The 18,365-nt window shown below is 40.8% G+C and overlaps 1 protein-coding gene across 1 annotated transcript in view; it reads left to right on the top strand.

Annotated features, from left to right (window-relative positions):
- The window catches only part of ipo9 (importin 9), a 38,255-nt gene extending 22,716 nt beyond the window's left edge, over window positions 1–15,539 (top strand). Inside the window, exons 13-24 of the mRNA XM_034166100.1 lie at window positions 568–707; window positions 1,129–1,291; window positions 5,167–5,393; window positions 5,487–5,635; window positions 6,509–6,637; window positions 8,067–8,342; window positions 8,477–8,643; window positions 10,979–11,112; window positions 11,216–11,335; window positions 11,493–11,612; window positions 11,737–11,813; window positions 14,729–15,539. Coding sequence (XP_034021991.1) covers window positions 568–707; window positions 1,129–1,291; window positions 5,167–5,393; window positions 5,487–5,635; window positions 6,509–6,637; window positions 8,067–8,342; window positions 8,477–8,643; window positions 10,979–11,112; window positions 11,216–11,335; window positions 11,493–11,612; window positions 11,737–11,813; window positions 14,729–14,839 — 1,813 coding nt within the window. The 3' untranslated portion in view covers window positions 14,840–15,539. The remainder of the gene's footprint in view (window positions 1–567; window positions 708–1,128; window positions 1,292–5,166; window positions 5,394–5,486; window positions 5,636–6,508; window positions 6,638–8,066; window positions 8,343–8,476; window positions 8,644–10,978; window positions 11,113–11,215; window positions 11,336–11,492; window positions 11,613–11,736; window positions 11,814–14,728) is intronic.
- The last annotated feature ends 2,826 nt before the right edge of the window (window positions 15,540–18,365 follow it).

Genomic DNA, 18,365 nt, shown 5'->3' with positions numbered 1-18,365 from the left:
AGGTATCATTTGTACTCTCTGTAATGGAATATTATGGGGCAAAATGGTGACAAAGGTCCATTTCAGTTTGCACCGGGGTCACTTGTTTAAAGAATTTGTATCACTTTTTTATCACATTGGGATCTTTATGATCAGATAAATGATGCAGTACTTTCGGATGAGAGGATTTTTAAAAATTGATCCCTGTGTAGTTTAACACCTACATTGTGATAGTTGCCACCCTGGGGTGCTAGCATACATTTTGGTGGTGTACTGAGGTTAGACTGTTTGTTTTGTGGTACTTATGACCTCAAAATTTGCTTTGGCTTCATGGACTATACAGTTTTGTAGGCTGAAGCCTTAATTTTCTGTAGTCACTATTATTTTGACCTTTGACAGCAAAATTAACCAGCTCTGTATTAAGATCACTTTTGTTATAGTCATTGATCTCAATAAATAACCTTGCTCCCAGTGTACTCAGAAATGACATCAATTTAATATGAATAATCATATTGTTTATTTTTGGCTTGCTTTGTAAGCTTTTGCATGAAAGTTTAAATTTTTTTTTCTTTCTTTTTTTTAACACAGGTGGAAGATCCATGAGGCCTGTATGCTGGCCCTCGGCTCTGTCAAAACGATCATCACAGAGAACGTGAAGAATGGTCGTATCCAGTTTGACATGCATGGTTTCCTGGCCAGTGTTATTCTGGCTGATCTCAACTTAGCAGGTGAGTAAAGAACATGACCGTTTTAGTGAATGGTGAGAAAGTATCAGAACTCCAGAAATGTACCCCAGGTGAATGCATAAACACAAGTGCATAAATCTAATGAGTATACTTCTCTCCTTTATGAACTGCATACAGTAAGATATCTTAAACACTGATACGTGCTTCTACGCTTTATTTTAACAACTTACATATTTGTCCCACTTGTCGCAGCAACAATACAGCAAAATTGTGGAAATTGTTTGGATTTAGACTTTTTGGCTTTTACAGACCCATCCATTTGATCAAGCAACATGTACTATAAATTACTAAAAACTGCTTTAAAATATCCTGTAAAATAAAGGTCTTGCTGTTGTATTTCCTGCCTGCTTTTTCTATTGTTGGACAACACGGCTGTCTTCTGTCTTTGTTTCTTATTGCGCAGCGGCATCACCGTTCCTCCTCGGTCGGGCTCTGTGGGCGGCCAGTCGTTTTACAGCAGTTATGTCTCCTGAACTCATCCAGCAGTTTCTTCAGGCCACAGTTAGCGGCCTTCATGACAGTCAGCCACCTTCTGTTCGTATCTCTGCAGTCAGAGCCATCTGGGGGTGAGCAAGTGGCAGCTATATTTTGAACCGCTGGTTTAGTGATGTTGGGCAGTAAACAGGCAGAGTCGGTTGTATTAAGGTATCTTCATTAAATTTATGTTGATAAAACCGGCAGAGTGAGGTTTCAGTGTATTCTTTTAACTGTAGTTCATTGGCACACTCACTGAGTGGGTCAACATTAATTGATTCAACAACTTACCATCCCCAACAAGCTCATCAGTTTTAATTGTCATTGAACTTGTTGGAATTTGTTTGTTTGTTTTAGCATTAGGCATGGACTGAAAATGCAGTGGGCCTGCAACTGTGAAAATTTTGTTTGACACGAGCTCAACAAGAAACAAACCTGCCATTATTCCACATGGTTCCGTCAGGGAACCTTGTGTAGAAATAACTTGTGCTTTATGGCTAAAGGAGTGTGACAAACCTTTAATGACAAAAGATTACCACAGCATAAAAAGAGGAATGCCACCTAATGTGCAGAGTGCATTTTTGAAGAGTGACTGAAAAAGAGAGAAAAAACAGGAATGACAAAATGCCATGTCTTCTTTCAATAAGGTCATATTATTTTGAAGTTGAGTTAATCTAGAATAGAGTCAAGATAATGAAGTGTCGAGCTTTGCAACATCAGAAATGTGTTTAATTTGGTTTTAATCATGAGCAAAGTCATTAAAGGGGACAGATACAGTAGTGTTCAGAATAATAGTAGTGCTATGTGACTAAAAAGATTAATCAAGGTTTTGAGTATATTTCTTATTGTTAGATGGGAAACAAGGTACCAGTAGATTCTCATAAATCCAACAAGACCAAGCATTCATGATATGCACACTCTTAAGGCTATGAAATTGGGCTATTAGTTAAAAAAAAAAAAAAAAAAGGGGGTGTTCACAGTAATAGTAGTGTGGCATTCAGTCAGTGAGTTTGTCAATTTTGTGGAACAAACAGGTGTGAATCAGGTGTCCCCTATGTAAGGATGAAGCCAGCACCTGTTGAACATGCTTTTCTCTTTGAAAGCCTGAGGAAAATGGGACGTTCAAGACATTGTTCAGAAGAGCACTGTAGTTTGATTTAAAAAGTTGATTGGAGACGGGAAAACATATACGCAGGTGCACAAAATTATAGGCTGTTCATCTACAATGATCTCCAATGCTTTAAAATGGACAAAAACCAGACGTGTGGAAGAAAACGGAAAACAACCATCAAAATGGATAGAAGAATAACCAGAATGGCAAAGGCTCACCCATTGATCAGCTCCAGGATGATCAGACAGTCTGGAGTTACCTGTAAGTACTGTGACAGTTAGATGCCTGTGTGAAGCTAATTTATTTGCAAGAATCCCCCACAGAGTCCCTCTGTTAAATAAAAGATGTGCAGAAGAGGTTACAATTTGCCAAAGAACACATCAACTGGCCTAAAGAGAAATGGAGGAATATTTTGTGGACTGGTGAGAGCAAAATTGTTCTTTTTGTGTCCAAGGGCCGCAGACAGTTTGTGAGACGACCCCCAAACTCTGAATTCAAGCCACAGTTCACAGTGAAGACAGTGAAACATGGTGGTGCAAGCATCATGATATGGGCATGTTTCTCCTACTATGGTGTTGGGCCTATATATCGCATACCAGGTATCATGGATCAGTTTGGATATGTCAAAATACTTGAAGAGGTCATGTTGCCTTATGCTGAAGAGGACATGCCCTTTAATGGACATTTCAACAAGACAGTAACCCCAAGCACACTAGTAAACCAGCAAAATCTTGTTTCCAAACCAACAAAATTAATGCCTCGCAGATGTGAAGAAATCATGAAAAGCTGTGGTTATACAACTAAGTACCAGTTTAGTGATTCACAGGATTGCTAAAAAAAAAGCAGTTTGAACATAATAGTTTTGAGTTTGTAGCATCAACAGCAGATGCTACTATTATTGTGAACACCCCCTTTTCTACTTTTTTTTTTTTTTTTTTTTTTTTTACTAATTTACCAATTTCATAGCCTTAAGAGTGTGCATATCATGAATGTTTGGTCTTGTTGGATTTGTGAGAATCTACTGGTACCTTGTTTCCCATGTAACAATAAGAAATATACTCAAAACCTGGATTTATCTTTTTAGTCACATAGCACTACTATTATTCTGAACACTACTGTAACTGCAGTAATCGACTCATGTAGGAGTAAGGCAGCTAGTACAATAAATAAACCACAATATATTCACATTTAAGAAGTGAAAATCAATGAATGTGGAAATTAAAAGACTATTAAAATTGTTGTTGTTTAGTTAAGTCGGTGAATGCTCGATTAATCGTTGCAGCACTATATCATATCAAGCTTGAGACTCTGTATTAAGTGTACTCACATAGTCTGACGAATTCATGAGGTATGCACATTCTCGCTCTGGTTTTGGTTCATTAATTCCACTTCCTTTGTAACAAAAGGTCGCACCCCGAGTATCTGGAAAGCAAGGGAATGGATGACTGCAAATGTATTGACTATAGGTCTATGGTCTTTATTTCATGGATAACCAAGTGGGGAGAAAATGCAGGGATTAAATTTCTCCATCACTACGACTGATTTCCATCAATTGGGCTGGCACAAGGCAAAGTTTGTGCTGACGCAAAATCAAGGCTGGATACAAGCTATAAAATTTACCACATTCCTGGGACACATGTACGCAATGTTCAAAAATCAATTTTTAGAATAACTTCTGTTTTTTTTTCTCCAAGCAGTGAGTCACTGTGCGTGCTCCCATGTCCTGTCTGCATTCTGTATAAGGAGGGGGTGGTGTGTTTGAGTGTCACAGTGTGGTGATGACACAGTCAGCAGTTCAGACTTTTGCAAACATATTTTTAAACTTTTCTTTATGCTACTGCTCAGTGTCTCTGTAAGTGTCCTCGCTGTGGTTAAACTAAAAACACAGCTGCCGACAACACTAGCTCCCCCCAAACTAATGCTTAAAATCTCTTTCTGGGGACAGCGTGATGTAAAAGTGCTCATAAATCCTTCTTGCCTCTCAATCAGCATGCGCTTTCCACAAAAATACACAGATTTTTGATCGTTACTGCTCAAAGACTGCAAACCAGGATGAATCTAGACAGAAAAGGGTGGGGGGTGCCCTCCACAACACCCCTCAATTAGAGGTCCACTTTTGATGATGTTTTTCATACTACTAAGTTTAATTGATGAGCCATATGAAGATAAGCTTACTTGATTTAACTTTTCTGCATAACTTAAGTGGGATGTGAAACAACAGCTTTTTTTAATGCAAGGTTTAATCTCAACCATTACTGTCCGTTTGGGGTTCTACTTTTAAAATCGGGTTAGTGGAAGCCAAAACTATGAAAATGATTGTGACTCTTGTGGTTAGTAATTTTATCAAACAAACATGTAGGTTGTGATATCAGTTTTGGTTCAAGGCAAAGAAAAGGTGAAAATGTGCAAATGAAAATACAAATGCAACACACATTAGGCAGTACAACTAAACTGGGTGGTTTGGGTGAGAAAATGGTCATCAAAAACCCTCCAGAATGCATCCCTGGACATCAAAAGCCCAGTGGTTAGTGAGTGAAATATAATCTTGTTCAGCAGGAGAACAATTTGCTGTCTCCACCTTGTTTTACCTCAAACGCTAGGATGTGATCACAGAAGGGCTTCTATAAAAAGATAGATGAACATTGTAATATTTGGGTGTGAAAAAAAAAATTCAGTCAAGTTTTTGGCTTTAATCCCTTAAAATTTGGTTTGCACAATAAGTGACAAGCAGCTTTTCTTCATATAAACACAAATAGTATTTCACATTTCTTGTGAATTTTGAGAGTTTTAGGGTTATTTTCTTAAGCAATTTCAGTATTATTACAGTGCTGAGTGGATGACTGTTATGTTTAACAGGTATTGTGATCAACTGAAGCTTTCGGAGAGCACACATGTCCTGCAGCCCTTCCTTCCCAGCATCCTGGAGGGCCTCGTGCAACTGGCCGCTCAGTTCAGCTCAGAGGTGCTCACTCTTGTTATGGAGACCTTGTGCATCGTCTGCACTGTCGACCCGGCCTTCACCACCAGCGCCGAGAACAAGATCTGCCCCCTCACTATTGCAATTTTTCTTAAATATAACAATGGTACTTCATATCCTTACCCACTCTAAATTTCTGGGGAGAGCCCTGATAGATGGATAGATCTTTTCAAGCTCTCTTTCCTCTTCTTGTCCTTAGACCCTGTTGTAGCATCTCTGGCTCAGGAAATTTTTAAAGAACTGGCACAGATTGAAGGGTGCCAAGGCCCGATGCAGATGCGGCTCATCCCCACCCTGGTCAGCATCATGCAGGCTCCCCCTGACAAGATTCCTGCTGGGCTCTGTGCTGTAAGTTGAGGAAGAAGGGAGTGATGAAACTTAATGTTGAGCCAGTGGTGCAGTAATGGGGGGGCACTTTTCTTGCTCCTCATGTTCTGTGATCTACAGTCTGTTCTGCCCCTTTTTATTTCAAAGTGAGATGTCTCAGCAACTGCTGTTACTATATTACCATGAAATTCAGCACGTAATATTAAAGGATTTAATCATTTCTTATGCCGCTGTTGTCAAATGTGCCTTGAAAAGAACATTTTTAAAAGTGTTCAAATTTCCACAGAATGGACTTAAATAGGTGAGTGATCATTTGAATTTTGACTCGACATTCCCTCTTACGTCTGGTCAAATTAGTTGCTTCTACCTAAGAAATAACATGAAATTTTTACATCGGATTATAGCAGCTTGAAAGCCCATTGAGGAGATGTGGCATATGAGCGACTGTGCACCTCTCTAAACTATAGAACAATATTAACACAGTGTTGTATTGGTTGTACTTTATTCACACTTGGTGATACGTGCATACTGGTGTTAGCAGGCAGCCTGAAAAAACATTTCAGTCAAGTCCTCGAGTGATTGATCACACACCAATGGTAAAAAAAAAGAAAAAAAAAAGCCACTGCTATTCACTTCTTTATCCATCTGTGCGTTGTAATCTTAATCTCTAAATTAATAACATTATTTGTTCTGGGTTGCCACTTTTTACTGGTTGTCCTTACTGACGCAGTTCCAGATGTACACTGAGAACGGGGTGCTAGTGGTTCTGACCCAGGGATCTTCTTGTTGACGGGCAAGCGTGCTAACCTCTTGTGTCAGTGTGCTCTCATGAGATTTTTCAACACCATTCCCAAATGATCATCTGCTTTACGGTCTTTCTGACTCTGTCCACAGACGTCTATCGACATCCTAACGACAGTGGTGCGTAACACCAAGCCCCCTCTTTCAGAGATGTTGGTGTGCCAGGCTTTCCCCGTGGTGGCACAGTGCACCTTACACACTGATGACAACACGATAATGCAGGCATGTATGGAATGAGCAGAACCTCTTATTTCTTTCACACATCTTTACACACAGCAGGAATCGGTGACATCAGAATAGCCGTTTAATAGCGCTTTCACTCCATATCTGTCAAATACTGATTTAAAGTTAGAAATGTAAGATGTTTTTGCACCATACATATGACTTGAAGATACTTGAATGAAAAGTGCATACATGTTTAACACATTTAAGCCCCGAGAACTCAAATATATGAATGGTTTTGCCACAGCTGGTGAGTATGTGGATTAGAAAGTCATGTTTTAACAGTATTCCTTCCCTTCAGTGCTTTCAGTATTTGATGTACTGAAACGCTGTCACCATTTTTTTTTTTTTTGTTCCACCAGTTTGAAAGTGTATTTTCCAGCTGTGCAGCAAATCTGGGTACCATTGAGGTTCTCTTTGCCTCCCTAATTGGAGTTTTACTACTTGTAATACATGTACCTTTTCCCCAAAAACACTGTTCATTTGATTATTTTCAAATAGCACTCCAAATTGATGCCACTAGGTGACAGTACAGTGCAAAGTTTAAAAATTTTATGCTTTCTCCCTCTCCCCATAGCAGTTGCTTTTTAAGCATTCATTATATTCATATCTGTGGACTGTATGCATTAAGGGGAGGTGGTGATCTAATGGTTAAGCATTGGGCTTGAGACCCGAGAATCCTTGGTTCAAATCCCAGCTGACCAGAAAATCTCTAAGGGCCCTTGGTCAAGGTCCTTATTCCCCTAGCTGCTCCCAGTGTGTTGTGGGCACCTTACATGACAGCAACCTGATATCGGAGTGAATGTGAGGCATTATTGTAAAGTGTTTTGAGCATCTGATGCAGATGGAAAAGCGCTATATAAATGCAGTCCATTTACCATTAAGATGTTTATAAATTCTCACCTATAATGGGAGGTATTGAGTTGCGATTTTTGGTGGGATGAGGCATTGGTGCAGAGCAGGTAGCTCAGCTGAAAAGGAGCTGGCCTGCCAATATGTCAACCAAGGTTAGATTCCCACTCAGTCTACCTGTCTGTGTCCTTGGACAAGATAAACATTTAATCTGCATTGTCTTTGTCATTGCAAATGGGTATTGGGAGCTTGGCTGGAGAAGTAACCTACGTCGGACTGGTGCCTGATCCAGGGGGGGTCACAGACTGTCATCCACTTCATGTTACGGAGATGAGCACCGTCACAGACGGGCCTCTGGGCCTATTTAGGAGTGTATTGGTGTGCCTTGTGTACTTGTCTGTTCCCATTGTCAGCTTTAACACGGGCATTAAAAATCTGCTAACTCTGACATGTGACCACGTCTTTGGATAGTCAAGATGTAGCTGTGTCTGCTGTTAAGTAAATGAAAATGGAATTATTTGAAGGCTCTTGTCATAAGTACCTTTTGATTCTTCTACTCTTTTTGCTTTTTCTCCAGAATGGCGGTGAGTGCCTGCGGGCATATGTCTCTCTTGCCCTGGAGCAGATTGCCCAGTGGCGAGATGAGCAGGGCAACAGTGGCCTTTGGTATGTCATGCAGGTAGTCAACCAGCTCCTTGACCCCAGGACGTCTGAGTTCACAGCTGCCTTTGTAGGCAGGTTGGTGTCCACTCTGATCTCTCGGGCAGGTACTGAGCTCGGGGACCAACTGGACCAGATCCTCAGAGCAATTCTGAGTAAAATGCAGCAGGCAGAAACGTTAAGTGTCATGCAGGTAAAGGAGGAAATCAAAGTGTGTGGTCCCAACATCAGTGTTGGAATTGAGTTTGTTTGTAAAGTTACAGTTTAATTGCTGCGGTTACCTTCACCACCTCATCACTTTTCTCCCTCCCACCCTCTGTCTTTTAGTCTCTGATCATGGTGTTTGCCCATCTGGTTCACTCCCAGCTGGAGCCTTTGTTAGAGTTCCTGTGTAGTCTGCCAGGCCCAACAGGAAAACCTGCACTAGAGTTTGTCATGACAGAGTGGATGAGCAGGCAACACCTCTTTTATGGGCAATATGAGGGTAAAGTCAGGTAAGACATCATTTCCCGTGTGACCACTCCAAGCACACAGTCGTCTCTTAGTGCTGTTCAATTTGCGACAGTAACCCGCCCCTGCCCAAGATATTGTCACATTTTTTAAACGCAGTCCAAAAAAAAGACACTCCTCTACAGTCTGGCCGGTTTGTGCATCCCTGCGTCAGGCTGCAGTTCACCTGTGTTCCAGAGTCATTAAGTGCAGCAGTTCTGCGTGTGCACCCTGCTCTTTTAATTATATACACCCACAACTGTGTGGATCACCCCCCCCCCCCCCCCAAAAAAAACCCACAAAACACATCCATAGACAAGCTAGAGCCAAACTACGGGTTCCTCGGCAGTCGCCTCTGCACTTCTCACTAGCTTTATTTCTTCCGCAGCTTACAGTCATTTTGACACCGTGATCCAACTTTTAACTTTGTGTTCATCCATTATTGTCTGCAAAATCGCTCTTCTGCGCGCTGGCATTCTGCGTAAATACTAGTCTTGAGTGCGAGTCATTGCGTGAGCATGCACAGAGCGCGCATCATCTGATTCATTATAACTAGATGGTAAATCTATCATAAACATACTTTTACAGCTGCTTATAAAGAAGGAATGAACATGCAACTGTTTTACCAAGCCATTACAATAAAAACATTACAAATAATTACCTTTTAAACTGTTCCAAATACATTCTCCACCTCAGCGCATGAGACAGAGAGAGGAAAAAAGCTCTAAATGAAACGGTCCTCTGTGATTTCAGAAGCGATTAGAGGTGTTTCCAACATCCAAACTCTAACAGAAAATGATTAATCTGCTACAAAATAATTATTTTATATACAGCGTCTGGCGCACAAATCAGGTGGGATTGTAGTGTGCAAGAGGGCTGAGCCAAAATAGCCAGTCCGGTCCTCGTAGCTACCAGGTGCTTGGATAGGCTTTTCACAGCCTCATCCTCACCACAAACATGCCTCTAAAATCCTTGTTTGTCCTTGTAGTACCTCGTACACAAACGGCCCTACGCTGTTGTTGCTAAATTTTGAACTTACTGAAATTAGTGCCACACTCAGAGATGAGCCTCGTTAGCTGAATATTCTGCCTGTCAGAACCAATATTCTCCACAGTTGTTGAATAACTGGACTCGTACCAAAAACATGCTACGTGGCTCATTATTCATCCTTCATTGGTGGGACCACGGCTTAATGTGGAGTTGCAGTAGGAAGGGCATCTGGTGTAGTAGACCAACCCGACCCCCCCCAAAAAAAATCGTCCACCCTGCCTTCACTGCATATGCGTCATTTGGGACCACAACAGCTCGTCTGAGACAGACTCTCTACGCTCAAAGCGATCAAATGGAATAATGTGATTATTAACCATCAGGTGACCAAGCAAAACCTCTAAAATAATTCTGAAGTCAGTTTTAAGCAGAACGAGTCCGTTTTAAGGAGAAATGAGGCGATAATCAGTGATGCTTTGAAATGACGGAGGCACAGTGAAAGCAGCAGCAGCTCGGCTGGCTGCAACACTCTGATCGCTTGGTCGGTATTTTATGATAAAATGCTGTTTGTGGAAATGATTGTTGTACAAAAGTTTCAGATATCTGTAGCTGAGATAGTTGATGACTGGAGTGCAGTTTGAAGCAGAAACAAGATGATAATCCGTGAGTCGCAGCTGATGGACAGAAATGCAGCATGCGCAGTGAAGGCAGGGCGGACCAATTTTTGGGTGTGGGGGGGTTCGGTCGGCGACGCCGGAATAAACTTGTACCAAATCAAGATCCACCTCTGATCTGCTGTAGTGACCCAGAGTAAAAACAAGGGAGCAGCTGAAGGGAGTTAATTTTGTCACAGTTTGCCAGAATTCAAATCAGTTCTGGGGCATGTGAAAGCTGTAAGGCGACCTCATGTGCCTGTCTGCCTGGTGGCCGGTCACTGCTGCACTCTGAATGTTCAGGAAAGTGGTGCACGTGGACAGAAAAAAGTGACGCAGCCATAACAGTGGTAAATGGACTGCATTTATATAGTGCTTTTCCATCTGCATCAGATGCTCAAAGCGCTTTACAATTATGCCTCACATTCACCCCGATGTCAGGGTTCTGCCATACAAGGTGCTCACTACACACCGGGAGCAATAGAGGATTAAAGACCTTGCCCAAGGGCTCTTAGTGATTTTTTTCAGTCAGGCGGGGATTTGAATTGAGGATCTTCCGGTCTCAAGCCCAACACCTTAACCACTAGACCATCACCTCCCCTGACACGGGAATTCCCAAATAAAGGCATATATGTATGTTAGCGTGGATGTGTGCCCTTGTGACCTCTATAAATCTTTCCCTCACCATGCCCTCCTGCAGCACAGTGGCTCTTTGCAAACTGTTGCAACATAGCCTAAACACTGACGATAAGCGTCTGCAGGACATAGTGGTGAAGGGTGAGGAGATCTTCAGTACTGAGGAGGGCATCCGCACGCGCTCTAAATCTGCAAAAAGTAAGGCACTGTACAACTTTCATGGTTGGATATGAATATTGTGATGTACATTGTTCACTAGTTTAGTTTTTATTTCACCATCTGTTTCTTTTCTTTTTCATAGACCCAGAGAGGTGGACCAACATTCCTTTACTAGTGAAGATCTTCAAATTGATTATCAATGAACTGTCAACTGTAGTGGAGGCAAATGCTAGTAGAGCTAATGCCGCAGATTGGAGCCAAGGTGATTTATGGTTCCTTCTACTTAACTCGCACAAATGTTTTTTGAACTTCTAGAGACCATTCTGGTGTCACTGCTGCAGATTTTGTAAAAATTTTCAACACGTCTATAAATTAAAGAATGACGACACATTTTATGCACCAACTGTTGTTTGTCTCAGACTCCAGTGGCATGTGGGAGGACCAGGAGGAGGGGGAGGAGGAGGAGGAGGAGGAGGAGGAAGAGGATGAAGGGCTGGCAGGGCAACTGCTTTCTGATCTCATCGCCTCAAACAAATACGGTACTCGTATTTAACCCATGCCTCGTCTGTTCTCTTTGCTTTGTGCTCATCTTCCACTCTTACTGTACATTACAACAGTGATGCAGGATGATGACGGTTAATGTTGACACCTCTTTGTTTCCAGATGATGATTATTATGAAGATGATGAGGAGGATGATCCAGATGCCTTGAAAGATCCGATATATCAGGTTGACCTGCAGGTACATTATCTCCAGCTGTGACTGATCCAATAAGATAGATAATGCATTTACAACTGCCCGTTTACTCTATCATGTTACATGTGTGAGCTATAAGACAATCAGATCATAACACTACTCTTGACTATGGTGACTCTCACACCATGAGTTTAAAGTTTGCATCATAACCTCATTTGTTGGTTACCTTGTGCAGCGTTTGAGTCATTGACTTAAGGGTCGGCACTGTGTGTCTACCATGTGTTCCCTCGGCACTGTAAGCTCGGGTGAGTCCACAGAGATGAAGAAAGACCAGAGGGAACAGCATCATTCACTGAAGCAGTAACAAGTAGCTCAGGCCACCATCTTGAGGAGGATTGAATGGCGTTCTGTATTGTAAATAAAGCTGTTTTTTTGCTTGGCACCGCAAAACCAGCATAAATGTTTGGGGAGGAAGGTCCCGTCTATGTATTGTTGGTTTTTGTTATATACATCTCTTTATATGTTTATAAAACAGAGTTTTATGTAATAAAACAAAAAGAGAAACCTTATTGGAGCACAACAGCAGTTGGCACTAAAATAACCTGGTGTCAGTTTCTAACAAGAGAGAATTCTGTTACTATGAATGAGGGTGAATTTATATATTACTGAGGGAGAAGCGATCATGACCGAAAATGAGGATTTTTACTCACGTTGTGAACATTTCCGGGTTATTTTTGACAACATGCGTCAGTCCATTCATTCAGTTAATTTCAGTTCCATGCCGAAACAGTTGGTGGCAGTAATGCACCGTGTTTGTTTGCTAGCTGCCAATAATTTCCAAAGAAGGGTTCATTTGTTTTGGACTTCAAGAGTTTATAAAGTTTTTGTGGACTGCCCTGCTGTTTTTCCTAACGTTTTACTTTGTTGACATTAAAAGTCATGAGCTGCATTTTTCCTAATGGTTGACGCGCTAATGCCGTTAGCATTCAGACTAGAGTTTAACTATTGTTTGAGTCAAAACCATAAGCTTGAGTTTGAGCAATGGACAAAAATTTGAGGTGAGTGAGTGAAAATATGTGACTTAGTGCTGTGCTGAGATTTATCAGATAAATTAGCTTTTAGCTGCAGGTTGTATTGAGCTGAGTGTTTGTCCTAGAGTTTTTTATTTAAAGTTTTTTTAACCACCAAGTAATCAAAGAAAATAGCACAGTGCTGTTTCATATTTCTTTATATTTTAAGAAATATATTTCTTGACCAACCTATACATTTGCTGAATGAATCTAGCATTAGTACATGTACACATTACTTTTCATTTTATTTGTCTAAAAATAGTTTTCTAATGTAAGAAAAAAAATTTAACTTCAAAATGTACAGTAATCAGAAATTGTTGAATTAAAAATATATTTGTAAGGATTTTAAGGTGACCAAAAATTTGAAAACAGATCAGTTGCTCCAAAGCTCTTGCCAAAACTACAAAAACTCAGAAGCGAGTAAAGGTTGAACAAGTTGATGTATTAATGTGCAATAAATACTCCTTTTGTTGCATTTGAATTGATACTGAGAATTATTATTTTTGAGTTCTTTGAATTGTCAGTGTAGTTTTCTGAACCACAATGTATGTTTTTGGATTAAAGGCTGGTAGCACAATACAAGTTTTATGAAAAGACTGGGGTGGGAAAATTGCCCTGACCCAACAAAAAAAATTAATTTTTATATATATATATATATATATATTTTGTAAATAGACCTGAAAATGCACCAGAATGCATCTGAGATCTCAAATTTTTTTCTGGAGGAGAACCCGCAGACCCCCTCCCAGGGGCTTCGGCCCTTTGGCCCTTGCAAAAAATTTTAAGGTGTCCCCCCCCGACCCACTTTTGTCACTGCAATTTACAAAACAAATATACAGGAAATTTTGCCAGTCAAAAACATCAACTAAATGAATGTAACAGGCCTGTTGCACCTTGAAAATATAGCCATCTTATGAAAAATCTGCCAACGCGCTGGCTATGTCGAATAAGTTATACAGTTATCACTCTGTGACGATTTAGCCAACATATGCCGACAGTCCGGGTTGGTATGGTACTGGTCTGAACGGTTAAGTCTGGCTTGGCTTGCATTTCCACCACCAGCAGTACCTTTTGTTTGGTAGATGGAGCATGTAGGTCAGAGGTCTCAAACTAATTCCAGAAAGGGCCGAGAGGGTGCAGGTTTTCTTGATATGATTTTTAGACAGGAACAATGTTAATGACCCATATTAAGCCCTATCCAAATTAGAAAAAATAGTTGAGAGATCGCATTAAATGGACGAAGCCAATGACTACGACGGATGCCGCGCCACGACATAGGGTGAGTGGCCTATCGGCTAATAACCCCCCAACAAAATCAGATGACACTCTGAGTATGAAGAGGTTGAAACAGTGTCTGCCTCAGCAGTTTCATTCTTAAGGAGGACACATGCCAAATTTGTCCTTAACACAGCAGTCTGCTATGTGAAAGAAATGTACCACTTGCTGTCCATAGTGTTATAATGCAGTACCCCCCCCCAAAAACCACCTCATCATAGAAATAGAGGTTCACTTCAAAGCACGTGGTGGCATGTACAGCATACAGTGTGTGCTTGGAGGCTGGTATGCTTGGCAGGAGAGTGGATTTTCTGACTTGTGGACACAAGAAAAGGTGCATAACAAATGAAGACGCGTGGCACAGTATTGAGAACAGGGCTGACGCTCTGAGAAAATGGCAGGTAGGTAATCATGGCGAATTACGGACTTGAAAATGGAACAGTTTTCCATTTTAGCCACGTTCCTGTTGCATTTCATTGAAATTGTCTGAGTGCAGTGCGGTCTTAATGGTCTCCGTCTGAGTGTGACAGGGTCCTAAATGGCTTTGTGAATTAAATACTGACTTTGTGCTTTTACAGTTTCAGTTGACACTGACCATATTATCTGCATCTCCAGGCTTACCTGACAGACTTCCTGACACAGTTTGCCCAGCAGCCATGTTACAGCATGTTCTCAGGCCACCTCAACAACAACGAGAGACAAACCCTGCAGTCCATCGGTCTCTAGCCCCCCTTTGTCCACATCACTTCGCCTGCACCAGTGTTCTTCAGTTCTCTTTTGCCCCGTCACGTATGCTCTCATGATGAATTTCCAGCATAGTGAGAAGGAGCAGTAAGATGGTGGTTCTGGCACAGCAAGATGGGAAGAGAGAAATGCACCTATTCATCACTCGTTTTCCTTCTGATGGGATAAAGGACTTCACGCATTTAAAAGGATGAAGAGGTGGGAGTGTGACCTTGAAGGGGTGCATGTTTGGTGAGGGAGTGGCCTATCCTCTCACACATGGAGTGACTTAATTTTGGAGGAGAGGATGGAATAAAGGAATGAAGATTCAGAGCAGAACAGGTGATGCAGGATGTATGAACAGAACATCTGTCTGTGACATTTGTACCTTAGCCTGTTATTATTGTTTTTGTATAGAATGACATGAATTTTAGTCTTCTAACAGACTGTACAATAACTGAAGGACATGAAAGAATAATGTCCTGATCCTTTGAAATGGACAAACATTAGCGGCCTTATTTTCCAGATACACGTGTTGACTGTGTGACCGGTAACAAAAAGCTCTTAGACCAGCTGTCACGTCTGGAGATATGTTTGGTATTTGGGAAGTTAGTTACCATGGTGATTCACAGCCTTGTCATTTTCTTGTACTCATTGAAATTTGGGATGGAACATTTATAAATAAAAGTCCCAAAAAGACTCTATTTATTTATACCCCCCCCCCCCCCCCCCAAAAAAAAAAACTTATAAAGCCTACAATCTCAGTTTGGCGATATTTTGGCTGTTCAATTTTGAGTTCCCCATCTGCAACCTTTCACAAAACAGGGCAAGTGTTGTTTTTCAACTGACTCAGTTGTCTTTCACTCAAAGCCCATGCACTTTAAATCTCAGGTGCACTTGTGCTGATGTGGGCATGTTGGTCTTAAAATTACGTGTTCGTACATTGCTGTTGTGTGGCAGCAGAAAGTGATTGCACCGTAAGCCACCAAAAGCCTGGTCTAGTGCCGACTTGCTAAAAACTGGATCAGTCAAAAGAAATGTGGCACAAAATTCACATGCACCTGTTCCTGTGGAATTTATATGAAAAGCACAAATGCAAGTAGATTAAACAGAAAATGTATAACTTCATCTTACTGCTTCACCTCAGGGAGCCTTAGCATCAGTGCTTTGCTTCCTATCAACAATGGGACTTAATGTGGTCATGTTTCCAACTGTCTAAAACACTTAAGGGAATTTGTGGAAAAATGTCAGCCATTTAGGTATCAGCCAGTTTTTATAAAGCTGCTGTTTTCAGAGGCCACGAGTAACTGGATGACTGATTACTGACTTCATGGTCAGTTGTAGCCTGTTCCTTGATTTCATAGCAGATGAAGTAGGTAAAAAAAAAAAAAAAAAAATCTGGAGTTGACTCCAAGTATTGAAATTGAATTTGGTAGCTTTTCTTTATCATTCTCAATGTGATCTCCATAAAGGTCAACAGATGAGAAGGAGGCCATAATTGGGCTTGGAAGTGGGGTGGGAAAAAACAGACCTGAGTAGAAAGTGACCAAATGCACAATTTGTTGCATTCATTTTGAAGAATGAGGGGAAAAAGGAATTTTCTGAGCTAAGCAACACCAAAAAGCCTGAAAGACCACAAGGTGACGCAAGCAGATGGTGACTGAGCTCTTTACATGAAGTAAAAACCTTCACATCAAGTCAGAATCACTCTGGAAGAGTTGGTCCACAATGAAGAGCGTTTCATGAATGTAAATGGAGGATTCACCACAAACGCCATACCATTGATAACACTATCTGATTCAACTATTCTAAGAAAATAATACTTAAAACCCTGTTTTTGTGGTTTTTATTTTTTTGGCCTGGCAAATGTATCCTGTACACTGAACAATTTATATTTGCTTAAACAGAGGTCTGAATCTATTTCTTTTGCAGAACTATTAAAAAAACGGTGCCGCAAAAGCCAGTGCTAATTACTGAAGCTAATAAATTAAAAATTATATATAATGCTTGTTTCAAATCCACCACTGCCACTTCATTGTGTATGGAGTTTGCATGTTGTGCTCATATCTGTGTGGGTTTCATCCCACCATCAAACTATAACCCCTGGCAAAAATGGAATCACCGGCCTCGGAGGATGTTCATTCAGTTGTTTAATTTTGTAGAAAAAAAGCAGATCACAGACATGACACAGAACTAAAGTCATTTCAAATGGCAACTTTCTGGCTTTAAGAAACACTATAAGAAATCAGGAAAAAAAATTGTGGCAGTCAGTAACTTACTTTTTTAGACCAAGCAGAGGGAAAAAAATATGGGATCACTCAATTCTGAGGAAACAATTATGGAATCATGAAAAACAAAACGCTCCAATACATCACTAGTATTTTGTTGCACCACCTCTGGCTTTTATAACAGCTTGCAGTCTCTGAGGCATGGACTTAATGAGTGACAAACAGTACTCTTCATCAATCTGGCTCCAACTTTCTCTGATTGCTGTTGCCAGATCAGCTTTGCAGGTTGGAGCCTTGTCATGGACCATTTTCTTCAACGTCCACCAAAGATTTTCAGTTGGATTAAGATCCGGACTATTTGCAGGCCATGACATTGACCCTATGTGTCTTTTTGCAAGGAATGTTTTCACAGTTTTTGCTCTAACTTGTGCATTTATTGATGATGTAATGACAGCCATCTCCACAGTGCCTTTACCTGACATGCAGCCCCATATCATCAATGACTGTGGAAATTTACATGTTCTCTTCAGGCAGTCATCTTTATAAATCTCACTGGAATGGCACCAAACAAAAGTTCCAGCATCATCACCTTGCCCAATGCAGATTCAAGATTCATCACTGAATATGACTTTCATCCAGTCATCTACAGTCCACGATTGCTTTTCCTTAGCCCATTGTAACCTTGTTTTTTCTTTTTAGGTGTTAATGATGGCTTTCGTTTAGCTTTTCTGTATGTAAATCCCATTTCCTTTAGGCAGTTTCTTACAGTTCAGTCACAGTTGACTCCAGTTTCCTCCCATTTGTTCCTCATTTGTTTTGTTGTGCATTTTTGATTTTTGAGACACATTGCTTTAAGTTTTCTGTCTTGACGCTTTGATGTCTTCCTTGGTCTACCAGTATGTTTGCCTTTAACAACCTTCCCATGTTGTTTGTATTTGGTCCAGAGTTTAGACACAGCTGACTGTGAACAACCAACATCTTTTGCAATATTGCGTGATGATTTACCCTCTTTTAAGAGTTTGATAATCCTCTCCTTTGTTTCATTTGACATCTCTCGTGTTGGAGCCATGATTCATGTCAGTCCACTTGGTGCAACAGCTCTCCAAGGTGTGATCACTCATTTTTAGATGCAGACTAATGAGCAGATCTGATTTGATGCAGGTGTTAGTTTTGGGGATGAAAATTTACAGGGTGATGCCATAATTTATTCCTCAGAATTGAGTGATTCCATTTTTTTCCCCTCTGCTTGGTCTAAAAAAGTAACCTGCCACAATTTTTTTTTTTCCTGATTTCTTATAGTG

This window comes from Thalassophryne amazonica, chromosome 3 (genome assembly GCF_902500255.1).
Source record: "Thalassophryne amazonica chromosome 3, fThaAma1.1, whole genome shotgun sequence".
NCBI classification, from domain to species: Eukaryota; Metazoa; Chordata; class Actinopteri; order Batrachoidiformes; family Batrachoididae; genus Thalassophryne; species Thalassophryne amazonica.
Note: the sequence above shows the minus strand (reverse complement) of the source record. Positions and strands in the feature narration are given on the sequence as shown.